Source organism: Nestor notabilis, unplaced genomic scaffold, assembly GCF_000696875.1.
Source record: "Nestor notabilis isolate BGI_N333 unplaced genomic scaffold, ASM69687v1 scaffold1937, whole genome shotgun sequence".
Taxonomy (NCBI): Eukaryota; Metazoa; Chordata; class Aves; order Psittaciformes; family Psittacidae; genus Nestor; species Nestor notabilis.
Window position 1 is genome coordinate 60,559 of NW_009935903.1, and position 15,102 is coordinate 75,660.

Consider the following 15,102-nt stretch of genomic DNA (forward strand, 5'->3'; position numbering starts at 1 on the left):
GCAGTGAAATAGGGAGTGCTGAATGATAGGAAAGACTGTGAAAATAACACAATCTTTTAATGGAATATCACAAAATGGCATTTGTAAAGAATGGGGCATTCACTGCAGTAGGAGGATGCGCACCATTCTTCATGCTGTGCCCTTGCCGTGCAGCTGCTTTGTGAACATACAGAATAGAAATACCCTCCTTCATGGCAAAAATAACCATGGGAATATAACTTTATTTGGAGAGAGGTAGATATAGTCAAAGGCAACCTGTATTTTATGTATATAGTGGTATTAAAGGTATGAGAAAGCAGGCTAAACATTCATCACTTTTCCAGATTGTATGCTGTAATACATGTTAATACAATTTGAGTTATATAAGTTGTTGTTGAAAGGAAAGGTGAAAAACTTTCAGGTTGAGGTTTATTAACATTTTTAAGAATGACTACTTACTGCTTTTTTTTCCCCTGATCTTCTTCATATTAATTGATTGCAACTGCTTCTAGAAAACTGGTCTCTGATGTTACTTCATTTGAACTAAGAGAACTGAAACTCAGTAAAGTGTCTGACAATAAGGAGGCATTTCTCTTCTTCAACTTCTAGTGCAGTCAGCTGCCCATATTCAGAGATGAACTTGAACAAAGAAAGCCTCTTACCTGATCGGTTGAGTGGGGAGATGCCTGCAGCCAGTCCTGTCCCCAGAAACAGAAAAGTGGAAGCAAGTGAAAGATCCACCTCTCCTGTAATCAAGTAATTACCATTGAAGAGATGTCTGTGACTAACAACAGTACTTTACTGCAGAGTTCTGTAACATAATTTGTGGTTGTGTAATGGCTGAATGGTTTCAGAAAGGCCTGCTTATTTATCTACATATAGTTTCATCAGTGCTTATCAAAAAGGTCACCAAGCTGTCAAAGACTGGCACTGATTTTACCCTGTATGATTTAACAACTATTCAGTTCATCCTCAGCATAACTATCTAGAGTACTAAGTGGTTGACTGGAATTTAAAATGGACTGTTTGCCAATTGGTTTCACTTAGGAAAATGATTTATTTGAATTTCTTTTGCTTGCTGGGGTGGACTTATTGATGTGACTGTAAATTAATGTTGCACTTTGAAGAATAGCCACTATAAATTCTGCCATTGTTGTGGGAGTGGGGAATCAAATTTACTGGGAGTGAGTTTTGGAAGAACAATGCTAAATTCTGTAGCTGAAGCTTTTAGGAGGAGCACTGGAAAAAAAGAAAGGCATGTGATACCAAGATGATGATTTTCAGATTATCATTTTCTATCAGAAATTATGGACACTGACTCCTGTGCTTATTTTGGGCTGTGGGGATACATAGTGAATTTAAGAAGGAAAGGAAAAGAAAAGAGTCTCTCCATTCTTTTCAAGGGCTGCGTTAATGTAAATGTGAAATTGTGAATGTTTGTAGTGAAGATTTCCAGTTCCCTGTAATTTCTAGCTCACTGTAATGACCACGTATTTTCAATAGATGGTAATTTAAATTACATTCTTGGAGACAGTTTCAGCTTCATTCTTTAAAAACCAAAATATTCATCTGTCACAGTCCTGCCTAGTTTGATTGTTCTTACAAATGTAGAGTTGTAGAAATCTGAAGTGACTTAATTGCCCTCTGACAGGTAGCCCAGGTACTGTCCCAGTGAAGCCAGTAACAGTGAACAGTGTTCTCCATGGCAGGGACTGTGTCAAGTGCTATTTTTTCATTGCCCCAGTTAAGAGACTACATAACGTTTTTAAAGGGTTGTAGCTGCACATGGGTATATCATGGAAGGGAGAGAATGGACAGATGAAAATGATACTTTGGAGTTGTCTTGTGTTACAAGTATTTGAGTGGATAGCTTATTATAAAAAATAACATTAGGCAAATTCTGCTCCTGTTGAATTGCCTACATGTATTACCTTTGATTTCATGGAGAAAAGAGTTCTGTATTGTGATTTCTGAAAATCACAGGTATACAATTTTGTTGGTGCCAGGTAAAAAACTTCTGTGTATTTCTTAAAACAAACAAAACTCTTTTATGTCAATTACATGAATGATTCTTTACACATAGAGAAAATAAGCTGAACTCAACTGCTGTGAGTTTTAAACATTTTGTTAATTTGTTTTAAACAGTGACAGAAAATGCCCCAGCCCTGGTCACATAGGAATGAAATCTTCAGCTCACAATCGATCTTCTGGAAAAACTGTACCAGAAACAACTAAGCAGGAAGATGCAGAAAGTAAATCTCCTTGCAAGAAGCCCCTGCTGTGTGATGTGAAAGAAAAGAAGGCACCTGGGTAACTGTTGGTTCCTTTCAAAGTGTGGGTTGTTTTGAGTCAGTTTAAAATGCAACTTACCAGGCAATGCAGTACAGTGATTTGTCCGTGGTACTCTTGGAAGCAGTGGGGAAAGAGATGGAAGTTCTTCAGCTGTCTTTATGTTTGTTAGAAATAGCAGGAAAGGGAATGTCACAATGTATTTAAGAAATAAGAAATGCGTATCAGAGGGGAGAGAAAAAATTCTGCAAGGCAGAGAAAGTACTGGAAGTTGAGATCCTTCTTCCTTACCTCTCTCTGCATAAATATTATTATATATGTACAAGTATGTACATACATTTAAAAATGAAAAGTAATGCCTTAACTCTCAGGATTTGGACTATCTTTTTGACAGAAAATGACATGAGATAGTTTCCAAGCTTGCACTGGAAAATTATGGTATAACAAAGCTATCTTTGAAACTAGAAGGATGCAATTCAGTGTTTTCATGGGGTTATGTGAGGCATTAGTATTCTGTATGTTTTTAATTAGTTACAATACCAGCACATTATTTTATTGGCTATTTGTATACAGAAATAGAAGACACTGGATCAAGAAGTGCCATATTTATGTCAGCTACATTAGCGTGTGTTCATAATACAGGAACTGTAATTTTTAGCAGTAGTAGTGTCTTGAGAAACTTTAGGGAGTTCATATTGTACAGTAAATACCTCACAGTAAAGCTGATGATTGAAACTTAACTGTTTTATTAAGAATCAGTTAAATCCTCTGAAATGCCTCTCCAAGATTTTTTTTCAAACTTTTTTCAGATGGGGTTAACCAGATCTGGCAGTGGGGTTTGATTTCCCTTCCTTTTTCCACTGGATTTTTTTGTTCTTTTCTGAATTATTATTGTTTCCTTTATTCCAAAAAACTATGCTAATAAAAAAAAAAATTAATGTGTAGCTTTTTACATCTTTTAATATCGGTTTTTCTTTAGAACATTCTAGCACATTATTTCAATCAGATGATATTGTTCACATTCTATTGAAAAAGATCTAGTAGGAACTTCAAGCAGTGTTGATATAATTTCCGTAAGTCAAATAAGCAGCAGTCACTAGTCATCCTCAAATGAATTTAAACAGCAGAAAAGACAGTTTCATGTGTAGTTTTGAAATAACCTGTATTAAACAGCAGTTGTTGTTCATCGCTTTAACCAGTTGTAGTAAATTCACCTTTTTTTAGAAATAAATGTTGACTTCACAGGCTATCTCTTAAAATTAATTGAAAAACAATTCTTTATTTCTCTCCTTTTTTTTTTTGAGGGTGTTAACTTTATGAAGACCTAAAATAAGCAGTATCTGTGCTATCTGTTCACTGTATTGAGTCATTTATGTTAAAAGAATAACAGCCTTGTGCCAACTTCAAACTCCCCAGAGGCTTTGCATTCTATACACTGATGACTATGCATTTTATCATCTAGCTTTGCACATTCCTTATGTATCCAGCATAGTCAGAGAGGACTTTCAGTTGAATAAACTTCCTTTGAAAAAGGCATGAAAAATAGTGTTCATGACATTAGGTATATGTGAACTGCTAAAGTTCACATATACAAATATTTAGCATCTAGTTATTGCAATACCCAGTGGGTCTTTTCAGATGCGTATTCAAAGTACACATGCATAACTGAAGACATAGATACGTATACTTGTGTGGTCTTCAGCTGCTGAGCTTGCAGTGTGGATTTAATTATGTTTGACTTCATTACAGATGTGTATACCTTCATATTCCAGGTAATCTTTTATTTCATACAATCCTTGTTTGAGGAACAAACTACATATGAGCTCAACCATGATATTTACTTTTTTGTGTTAAATCTAAGTGGTACTCAGCTGATCTCCCATTCCAGTATTCCAGTTTACTCCTTGTCTGTCTGTCTGGTGGTTTGTGGGTTTTGTTTTTGTTTTTTTTAAATTTTTAACAAGTCAGAGGTATCTGTACATAGAAACAGAAAATTTTGGTTTGCAAAAATACGTGTGTAAAAACTGCAGTTTGTCCCTCTGGCATGTTTCAGAGATTAAAATTCAAGATAAAAATCACGTGCCTGCAGCATATTCGATTTTAATTTGAAAGTGTGTTTATGCTATCTTCAGAGTAGCAAAAGAATTTCCACTGTGGAAATGCTTACAGTGAAGGAAGGTGAACACTCAGGCTTGAGAATTGAATCGTACTACCTCTTAAAAGACAATTCCATTTATCTTCCAACCCCTTCCCCAAAACCTTCAGCTCATGACTCTGTCTTGTATTTAGTGAGATAAAATTTCTGGTTGTATGTTGCTGTGAAAATTGTCCTTGAGAAAATTGGAAGATACGCGTTTCCTCACAGGTTTTTGTGATCTCTCTTCTTTATGTTGAATTACAGTAGTCATTTAGTTTGGCTTTGGAATTAATTGCATTACTTTGAATCATCTTACTTTAAAAGTTTTCTGTGTCTCTGGAGTTTAGGGAAATAATTTTGAAGTGAATAAATGAGGTGATACTTCTGAGGAAGTTATGGTGCAGAAGTCCTTTGTGGCACAGGAAGGCATGCCTGCTGTATGCATTCCACTGGCATTGCTTGTCACACCTTTATTATTTGTATCCTACCGTACTACAAAGTCTGTATTTTTCCATTTGTTGTGTTCATTTTGCATAATTAATAATGTGTTAAATAGATTTTTGTTGATGTTGGTGAACATGCTGATTTATTCCCAAATGCTTACTTATATTTAATAGTATAAGTAGTATTTAATAGTATAGATGTAAAAAATTGAATTAAAAAGGCCTGTTTCTTTTGTGCATTTGTGTTTTGAGGGTTGCTAATATTGATGTCTAACAAAGTGTTAGCTCTAGTTTGTCTTTTTATCTATGTTTGGGACAGGTGTGAAGGGGTTTCTGTTGAGTGCTTCTCTGGTGGATAGTAAAGCGTGAGTTCATGTAGTGGGCTTTCTTGCAATCTAGACTTTAAGGTCATTCTGTCTGGTGCCTGTTTCTAGAAAATGGTCATTATGCACTTAGTATCTCTGAGAGCTCTGCATCTGTGATGGTTTAGTAAGAATTGGCCAAAGTGTTACCAAGTTCTTCAAAGCAGAAGGAAATAAATACATGCATAATGTCAGCAAGTTCATGTAACCTTCCTTTCTGTAAGAAGCAAGGCTGAAAATAACTTCTGAAGGCAGAGTTTGAATAGGAAATTCCCAGGAACTGACTTTAAGATGCAAATACACTCACCCCCCTTTGAAAGTTCTCTTATTTCCAGTTCTCTTGCCTTATTTTTCTCAGTAGGGGGAAGGCATTCCCTCTTTGCAAATGTTTGGACTGGCACATGCAGCAGGGGTAAGAGCAGCTGTTTTATCTGGGTAAGAAATAAGGCAAAACCAGTAACAAATACAGATGCTTTCAGCGGTATCATTAGCAGTTCGTTATACAACAGTGTCAGTATAGTACAAGAGTTTGGGTAAGGTGGAGATGAAGGTTGGGCAGAGAAAAATAGTAAATGCTGTTTGAGGCAGCTCCTGAAAATGGCCTGGATAGCCAGTGAGGCTTTGTAGGAGATGGAGCTATATATGTGTTCTTCACTCCTCCCATCTTCTGCTATGGACACATCCACTGCCTTCATTTGTATATTTTCCAGTTTCAGTAATGAAGTTAAGTGTGTTGCTATGATTTACATAATCTTAGTTTATACTACTCGCAAGCCTTCACTGCAAAATTCATGTCAATAGTGATGCCATTTGTCAGAAATTAGAGCCTCTCTTTTTTTTAACTTTATGATGATGTAACATTCTTTGTGTGAGAATCTTAGTGTGTAAATAACATTATTAGCAAGAGGTGTCATCGTGCTTAGTGATTTTTATGATGTATTAATAAAAAAAATAACATTTTATTTTCCTCAGTGGAGTACTACAAACGAAGGACCCCATAAAGAGCAAAGAGTGTGAAGAGGAGGAGACAGAAAATAAGCTGCTTATTTCAAATGAAATTAAAGGTAAATTGGCAGTATTTCATTTGTTTCATATTAAAATTTTCAGAACTAAAGAAGTGTGATACTTCTTGAAATTCTTTATCAAACTGCATTGCCAATTATTTTCCACATTCACTATTCGTGTCCAAAAATTTCTTGACAGCAACACTTTTAATGCTGTGTTTCTTTATCTTGTAATCATTAAAGGCTTTGCCAAGAACTTTATCACAGTTGTAAAGATAAGTGCAAAGTGAATACTGGTATAGAAAGTTTAATTTCAAGAATAGCTTTACACTGACTTAAAAATAGGTAATTAAACTAGTATGAGTTGTAAAGATGTAATGTTCACTTACTGCTTCAAACCTGTTCTGAAAGAAGGTTAAAGCATTTATACATTACAGGCATAATGCAAAGTTAAGGTGACTTACTCAACTCAGCATCAGCCTGATGTTGCAGTCTGATACTTTCTAGCAGCCCATATACAGAATGGGCCCTTTCTTTTTAATGAGTGTTACAGAGGGATGTCTAATATTTTTATTTCACTGAAAAACTGGATGCAATCCAGTGGAGGGCCACCAGGATGATTAGGTTGTTGAAGGACTTGATGTATGAAGAAAGGCTGAAGGAGTTTGGGAAGGGAAGGCTTGGATGAATATAGTCACACTCCTCCAGTAACTAAAAGGTAGTCACAGAGAAGATGGAGGTACTGTCTCCTCTAGGAGTCACAGTGGTGGGAGAAAAGGAAATGGACACAAGTTGCATCAGGGAAAATTCTGTCTGAATCTAAGGAAGAAACTTCTCAACATGAGAACAATTGGAATAGGCTGCTTGGAAAAGAGAATCTCTCTTGCTGGAAATATTTAGGACTTGACTTGACAGGGCCCTGGGTAACTTAGTCTAATGCCCTGCTCTTAACAGAAGGTTGTATTGTATGGTCTCCAAAGGTTCCTTCCAACATGGACTTTTCTTTGGTTCAGTGATTCTGCATGGTTGTGTGTACTGCTACGTTAAAACTCTTGGCTGTTCACTGATCCAGTTGAACAGATTGAGGTAGCTGTTCATATTCATTTCTATCCTCATCATTTAGAAAGAATACAGCACAAATCCAGAACATCGCAGTCTTACATGTCTTAACAGTTATCACAGTCTTAATAGTTATTTTGTATGTATGAAACTTAGTATGTCAGGCTAGTTATTTAACTGTGTTTCTTCAGTACACCTTTTGCTGCAGTAATTTTATTAACTCGTGCAAGTTCAGTAAGAAGCTAAATTTGTTAATTTCATAATTAATTCCTTTAAATGTTTAGATTGTTTTCATCAGCAGCTTCTTGTGCAACATAAAATTTGTAAGGCTTTCATGAAAAATTTTCAGATTTGAGTAACTGTGGGTTTTTTGTCGTAAATCATCATTTGTTTGCCAGTACTTTTCAGATAGATCTAAGAGACGCTTTAAAGAGCATGTGAAGTATGAAAGATTCCATCTATTACAAGAGTTGTGCAACAGGTGTAAAAAAACCAGGTTGTTACAGTATTCTGAAACATGATGTAGCTCAGAATTCTGGAGAAAATGAAACATTAAAAGAGGAATCTCTCAAAAGTAGATGAAGGAAAAAGAGTTTGGGGGTGTTTGAAGTATTTTGTTTCAGCAGAATGGAAACATACTGATTTGATCTTGACTTTGCATTATATAACACAATACAGAAAAATTTAAATCAGATATTTTGGAGCATTCCAAATGGTCTGCAATTCTTTATTCTAAGAAAACTGACCTGGTTTTGTGAAGCATTTTGAGTTTGATGAAATTGACTATTTGGATAAAGTTTCACCAACAAGGTCTGGGTACATTTCTGTGTAGGGTCTCGCATAATTAGATTTATAAAGCTAGAATACTTTTTTACATTATTGTTCAACAAAGTTATCCTTTTCACCTCTTTTTAAACATACAATTTTGTGCCATTTTTTGTTTAAATGTGCCACAATACTTAAGCTGTAGGATGAAAGGGGATCATTGAGCTCTTGTTACCATAGTCATGGAAGGGTCAAGCTAAAATAATTGCAGTTGTGCACTTTCTTGAACTGTGACTGTTGGTACCTGTGCTTTTTGCCCTATTTTTTTTTCTGCATGTCACTTACATTATTATTCTTCAACCTACTTCTGCCATCTTACGTGACCAATTCTCTGCTGATACCTTGTAAAATGTGTACCGCTATCTTCCCTTTTTGGAGAAAAATTATTTGGAGCTAAAGATCTCCACTGAAATCATAGCTTCATACTAGCTTTTTTTACAGACACAAATCCTGTGCTTAACCTGATACATGGAAGGAGCTAGAACATGCAGAAGGGAATGAACAGTGTTAATGGTCTCTCCTTAATGCCAGAAAGTGTTTGCCATTTAGCTTCTTTGAAACATTAGGTCATATTTTGTTGGAAGGTAACTCACTAAGAAAACAGAGATGAACTAAGGAAGCTATGGTTCAGGGAGATGGATAACAAGGTGGCATTAAGTATGAAGAAGAATGTAGAAGAAGGTGGGCTGATGTTGAAGCAAAATGTCAACAGAGAACAACAGTGGTCAGGGTTAAAAGTGTGAATTTGATGCATCTGGCTCTGCTATCATATGGAGCTGGCAAGCAGACTTTGTTTCTTCACTTAGGTGGTTCAAGGAGCTGTTTATGGCTCTGTGGTGAAACTAGCTAACCCATGTTGCACCTCAAGTTACTCTTATCCTAAATGTCCAAATTGAGCCATAAATTGAAGTACATCGCATATTTTCTCTGGCCCAAAACCACAGACTGCGTCTCTATGGGAAGCTGGGCTTGCAGAGCAAGGAAAACCAGAGCATGAAGGTAGGGAGAACTTTTAGATGTCAGTGTAACAGACATAGATTGTAGCCAGAATACTGTGCTTTGCACTGTTTGTTGCAGTAAGTTACCTACACTAAACCAAAACTTGCTTTTGTCAGGGATGTGGTTATATCTGCTGCAGGGTTGGGGACTTTTTTCTTTACCTGCACCTGGTTGGGTAAATTTACACTTTGTATGCTCCTTTTGTGCTGTTCGGCTTACCCATGAGGCAGATACCACAGGCTGAGAGCAGAGGCATTTTTTTCCCAACATCCTCAAAGGCGTTAGGCACTGCATTCCTTTCCATGACACTAAATAGAGCTCTTGAATGTGAATAGATGGGAGTACAAGGTTTAGCATTATGCAGTGTCTTGTTAGTGAACTTGCTAACCTTATTCATTACCAGCTGACCTCTGTTTGCTTGAAATTTTCCAAAAATCATGGCATGGACAGATGTCCAGCATCGATTTTTCATGTGGAACTGTTAGGATTTGACACAGCTGTAAACTATTGAAAAGAGAGACAGATAGGATCAGTAGATAACCTCAGCTGTCATTGCTGCTACTCACTATGCATGTACTTACTTGATCTTACATATACATATGTTAAAATGTGTGAAAATGGAGGGTAATTTGTTTGGAATTTTCTCCACACAGTATTGTCATCTGCTAATTATGTTACAGTATCAAAGCATTACATGTTTTGCAAATGGAAAACAAAATAGCTAAATACATTTTCAACTCTTAAGAGACCTGTTTTAGAAAGAAAAAGTCGGGATAAGGATGGGGAAGGGATTCAAGGGAACAGTGAGAAAGATACTGTTTGGTTAAAATAGGCTTTACATTCAGCATGCTTGCTGCCTTACAAGACTCTTTCCTTTCTCACTGAGATTTTTAGTAGTAGTAGAAGCCCTAAGGAACATTTGAAGAACAACAGTGAAGTGTAAACAGGCACTTAGAGAACTCATTTCCAAGACTAAGAGCATGATGCTAGGAAAAAAATAAGGAGTCTTCTAAAAAAGCTTAATCAGTTGGTTGACGATACTGACTAAATGGCTCAAGTTTCAACTTCTGAATAATTGACGTTCATACATAATGAGGATAAGTCCTGGAAGTAACAAAAAAATAAGCTAGAGGAGCAGAGTGACACAAGTGAATGTAATCACATCCTGTATTGGCCGCATGATACATATTCCCATTGTGCTGGCAAAAATCTGTAATAGGAATTTGTGCCCTACTTCTTGGACAGAAATGTAAGAAAACTTGATCAGTAAGGATAGGGAGAACTGTGAATTACAGCAACTTCCCAAAAATGGAAATAGAATAGAGCTGTAATAGAAGTGAGCAATCCAAATTAAAATAGCACAGGGATTTATGAGTGATTGTGTGAAGCCATGTTAGTAAAGAGTATTAGGCATAGGTTCTTTATTGGCTGTTTCATTCAGAAATAGATTTCAGAGGTTTACCGTGATTTTGCTTGGCAATTGGGAAGAATTCAGGCATGTTGCTTTTGTATTTGCCATGGATCTAAATGACTGTAGATGTCTTACACAGTTTGACATCATTGGAGACATGCCTTTTCACTCTTTCATCCTACACACATCTGCAACTGCTGCTGCTCTCCAGACAGCAACAGCAGCATGTGGTTGAAGACATCCTCCCACCAGTACATTACCTTTGAGGCTGGTGGGATGGGAGCTTATTCCTTCCATTATGGATAAGTGAGATAAAAAGGGAAATGACCTTGTAAAAAAAACCCAGCACAGAGCAGCACGGAGGAGTTAAATGTTATTTTCCAAATAAAACATTCAGTTAAAGTGGAAGCAGGGAATTTACAGACGTTTGTGTTGGTTGTTTTTTTTCTCAGAAGCAGTAAAAAACATTTTGTTGTAGATGAGGCATAAATGTTGTGTGGGCTAGAACTGATTCACTTGGAATTTTGTAGCAGTGCAGTGCTGCTTTTGATGAATTTATAGCAACTCAACCCTGGAATAACTTAGTTCTTGTACTGATGTACAACTATTAAATGTGGGTGTGATTTAATGTATCAAAATAATTGAAATTATTTGACCTATAGTGGTATACCAACAGTTATGTTGGCATAGAATTGTGTTGTGTTCGAAGAGACTTTTTCCGTTTAAGAATAGTTATGTTTATATAGAGCCAATGTAATCACAGTCATACTAGTGGAAGAACAGTAAGCATGCTACTGTAATTCTGGTGTAAGCAAAACTGCACAGCCTGCGTAAGGAGGCCCATATATACCAAGAGAAATAAACGTGCTTTTACCGTGACTGATCATATCACTGACTGAGGGATTTAATGCTTGTTGTTGCTTCCTCTTTTTAAAGATGTTGAAGAGCCCAACACACAGAGGCTTCTTTCTCAACAAGTTATTGTGTCTTCCAAGTTGCAAATCCCTGGGCTACCTTTGCGCTGGGAACAGCAGAGCAAGCTCCTCCCAAGTGTAGCTGGAATCCCAGCCAGTAAGGTTTCTAAGTGGAGTACAGATGAGGTGGGTTTTCCCTGTATCTTCTATCTCACTACCACTGCCCTGGAAGTCTTGATTGATTCAGAGGTTTAGATTAGCCCATAAATTAACAATAATGAATTAGTACTTCAGAGGATTAGAGTCAGACAGACCTAATATAACAGATCTCAGTGACTGCCATTCAGCCCTGGAAGCAGTAAGTATTAAGTATTAATTCATCTGTGTACAGAGACAGATAAATATGTATGTATATATACATATTCACTGGGGTTGAAAATGAAAAGAAAAAAAAAGAAGAAAAAGCTAAATGTATGGCCTAGCAGATCAGGTGCCCAAGGTCTACACTAAAAACATGTAGCACCTACTCAAGTATTCTGGAGGAATAGTTTAGGTGTCAGCATGGACCAAGGAGCTATTCCTGGTGCATAATTTTGATGTGGCACACTGTTTTGGAGGGTGAGAATATAGTGCAGAGGGGAACTGCATGGATATGGTCAGGCCGTGGCTCATTAAAATCTTAAAATAATGGTTTCAAGATTCTAGAGTCCTGTTGCTGATCGAGTGTGTAATAGTGCTTGGACAGACAGGATCTAGTCCCTGCTTTAGTTTCAGAAGTACCTGTAACTAAGGCTGTTCTCTTTTTCTGGGACAGTCGGAGGAAAAATATAAGTGTGAACTTTGAAAGAGGATTTACTAATCTCTGTGCAGTAAAAAATAAAGAAAAGGAAGGCAGCAACCATTTTGTTTTGTCAGAAGCGATTCACTCAGGGAAGATCCATAGTTCTGGATCTACATGGATAGAACAACCTGAGTAATTTTGAGGAAGTAGCCATATCCCACTCTTAGGTGTCTTGTGGACAAGAGTGGCATGTGCTCTTTTATTTTGTGGATTTTGTGAATCCTGTCCTTAAATAACCAGCTGCATGACTCCACATACTTATAGAAGAAGGTGGAGCACCTAATATAAGGCTATGAAACAGTAGCTAAAAACCTTCAATGATTGTCAGCCTAGGAGACTATTCTGAGAAAACACCAGTCTCAATAAATCTTCTGTTGTGTACTTTGGTGGCAGGTCTCTGAATTTATACGGAGTTTACCAGGATGTGAAGAACATGGGAAGGTGTTCAAAGATGAGGTGGGTGAATTTTATTTCAAATTTTATGTCATCATTAAAAATAGTTATAAAGTAGTAGGATGAAGTGCATGTTTAAAGTCAAGCGCAAATGTATGGAAGATTAGGTTGGTTTGCATTTCATGAAGTGGGAAGGAAGTAAAGAACATAAAACTAGTTAAGTATCAGCCAGGTCTCTTGTGGTTCTCTGACTGCTACTGCAACTGAAATTACTTAAAACTAATGATAGAAGAGGAGGAACTTCATGATTTACTGCTGTTCATTCTTAACCTGGTTTGAGAAAGTTTGTAAGTATGTTACTTTAGTTCTGCAGGATGTTAATAAGTAAAATAAAGCAGTGGTTCCAGATAATCACCTCTTAAAACTCTGCATCTTGTCTGATCACACTTGGCTCTTGATGCTCTTCCTCCTGATATAGACAGTTTACGAATGTGATTTGAGTGAGCAGAAAGTGAGAAGATCTGAAGGCTTCTGATGAGATTCAGAGGAGTGCGTACTCACTTTGTGAGCATGACATGCATTTATTTCTGGTATCTGAGAAGATTACTGTGCCAAAGTTGTCATTAGGAAGTGATAGGGATTTTAGGTAAAGTAGGCCTTTATAAACTAGATTAGCTTTTTCTTTGTTGTTCGGAAGTTACTCTGTTAATGCTTAGTTTTAAGAAGGCTGTTTGATCACAGACTGAGTGAATAGTTGCTTATCCCAGCCAGATCGCCTGAATGGGCAGTCTGATACTGTAGTATCCCACCTTAGCCAGCCTTTCAGCTGAAGAATAATTGGTACTTAGACTTGAGAAGGCACCTCCTGAGCAAAATGCATACAGATGGCCCTGCTAGTCTCCTGCAACAAGTTTTCAGGCCGTGCTGTAAATCAGAATGATTATTACAGTTGCATATGAAAGGACTGACAGGCCATCTCTGGGCATTTTGTTTGCATTTGCTTAGATGTTAGGCATTTTACAGCTGCAGCAGGTATGCTGGTCTAGATCATCCCCTGTGTCACTTAGGGTGTCTCACCAATTAATTTAACATCAGTAAAAGCTGGCATACACCTAATCAAGTCATCACGTGGGAAGTGCCACAGAGATGGATAAATCCTGAACACTTTCATTCTCAGAGGTATAAGAAAATACTTCCCCTCTTTAGAATTCAGCCTCTCAGGCTTTGTCTGCGAGTAGTAAATTAAACCTCTACCAGCAAGGCTAACGCATGGACTAGCTGGCATCGGTAGGTCTTTCAGTAGCTAGAAGGTGCTGGTTCAAACTTCGCCGTGGAAATCAAGCCTTATCCTCCTTAATATGGTGCAAAAAGCTGAGCGCTCCCACATTCACACACTTCTGGTTCAGAGCTCACCCAATCTGGCTTTGTGCATGAAATGAGTAGTAACTAACTGTGGTAACTGGGTGATTGCTGTTCTCACTTCAGTGCTCCTTGACTTACAGTGCTGGGGTGTACCTTGCAGGCTTCCCTTTGCAGTGTGTCTGACTCAGAAAGCTTGTCTTCCAGTCCTGCAGAATCTTGGTTACACTGGTTTTATCTCAAATTAGTATCTAAGACTAAGCAGTGCTCCTGATATAACTAACCACTGTTGATATCCTGCTTAGGTTACACTGAAAACTTACTACAGATACCTAAAGTGACCTAAAGTTGACACGAAAAGTGTTGGCCCCATTGAAGCCCTTGGAAATGAGGGCCTTGTGGCTCTTCATGTTTGGATTTAGCACTCCTGCTGACTGAGAGATTTGTTTACAGAATATTCACTTGCAACGTATATTGAAATGGTAACACTACAAAGCTGGAAATAAAAATACTCAGTGTCTTAACAAGCTGTGTTTGTGTCAAAGAAGCAGTTATATGTAGCCTGGCCCTTGTTTACATCTGGGACCCAATTTGTTTTAATTTGCTATTTAATTAACAGAAAGGGGTGGCCTGAAGGGGGTTCCAGTGCTGCAGCTGGAAGTGAAATCCAGAAGCTCTGTCACAAAGGCTTGCATAAAAGGAGTAGCTAAGATGTTAAAAAGCATTACTGTGCTGCAGTACAGTTGAATTCTACCTCATTTATCCATTTTAACTGTCAGTAGCTTTTACTTTATACTGTCAATATGAAAATAAGAACTGGTTAGCTAAAAATTAGCCAGACAGTTTTCAGGCAGAAGGATGATCATTATCCTGTTCTTCTAGACTAGCTGATCTGTCTAAAAGGTTGAAATCAAAGCTATCCTGAAAGCATTTCAAAGTGTTTGTATTCAGCCATTCCTTTACACTGTCTGAAATTAAAGAATTTTCTTCTCATGTTTTCTGAAACATCTATACTGCTGCACTGTCAGACCTATTAATAGCTTTGTGTGTTTTTTCTTTTCAAGCAAATTGATGGAGAAGCATTCCT

At 37.3% G+C, this 15,102-nt stretch overlaps 1 protein-coding gene across 1 annotated transcript in view; it reads left to right on the forward strand.

Moving 5' to 3' along the window:
• L3MBTL3 (l(3)mbt-like 3 (Drosophila)) overlaps positions 1-15,102 on the forward strand; it is a 69,336-nt gene that overhangs the window by 53,504 nt on the left and 730 nt on the right. Inside the window, exons 16-21 of the mRNA XM_010018046.1 lie at positions 589-735; positions 2,125-2,289; positions 6,183-6,274; positions 11,445-11,608; positions 12,657-12,719; positions 15,080-15,102. The exon at positions 15,080-15,102 is cut by the window's right edge and continues 730 nt beyond it. Of these exons, the coding sequence (XP_010016348.1) occupies positions 589-735; positions 2,125-2,289; positions 6,183-6,274; positions 11,445-11,608; positions 12,657-12,719; positions 15,080-15,102 (654 nt within the window). The remainder of the gene's footprint in view (positions 1-588; positions 736-2,124; positions 2,290-6,182; positions 6,275-11,444; positions 11,609-12,656; positions 12,720-15,079) is intronic.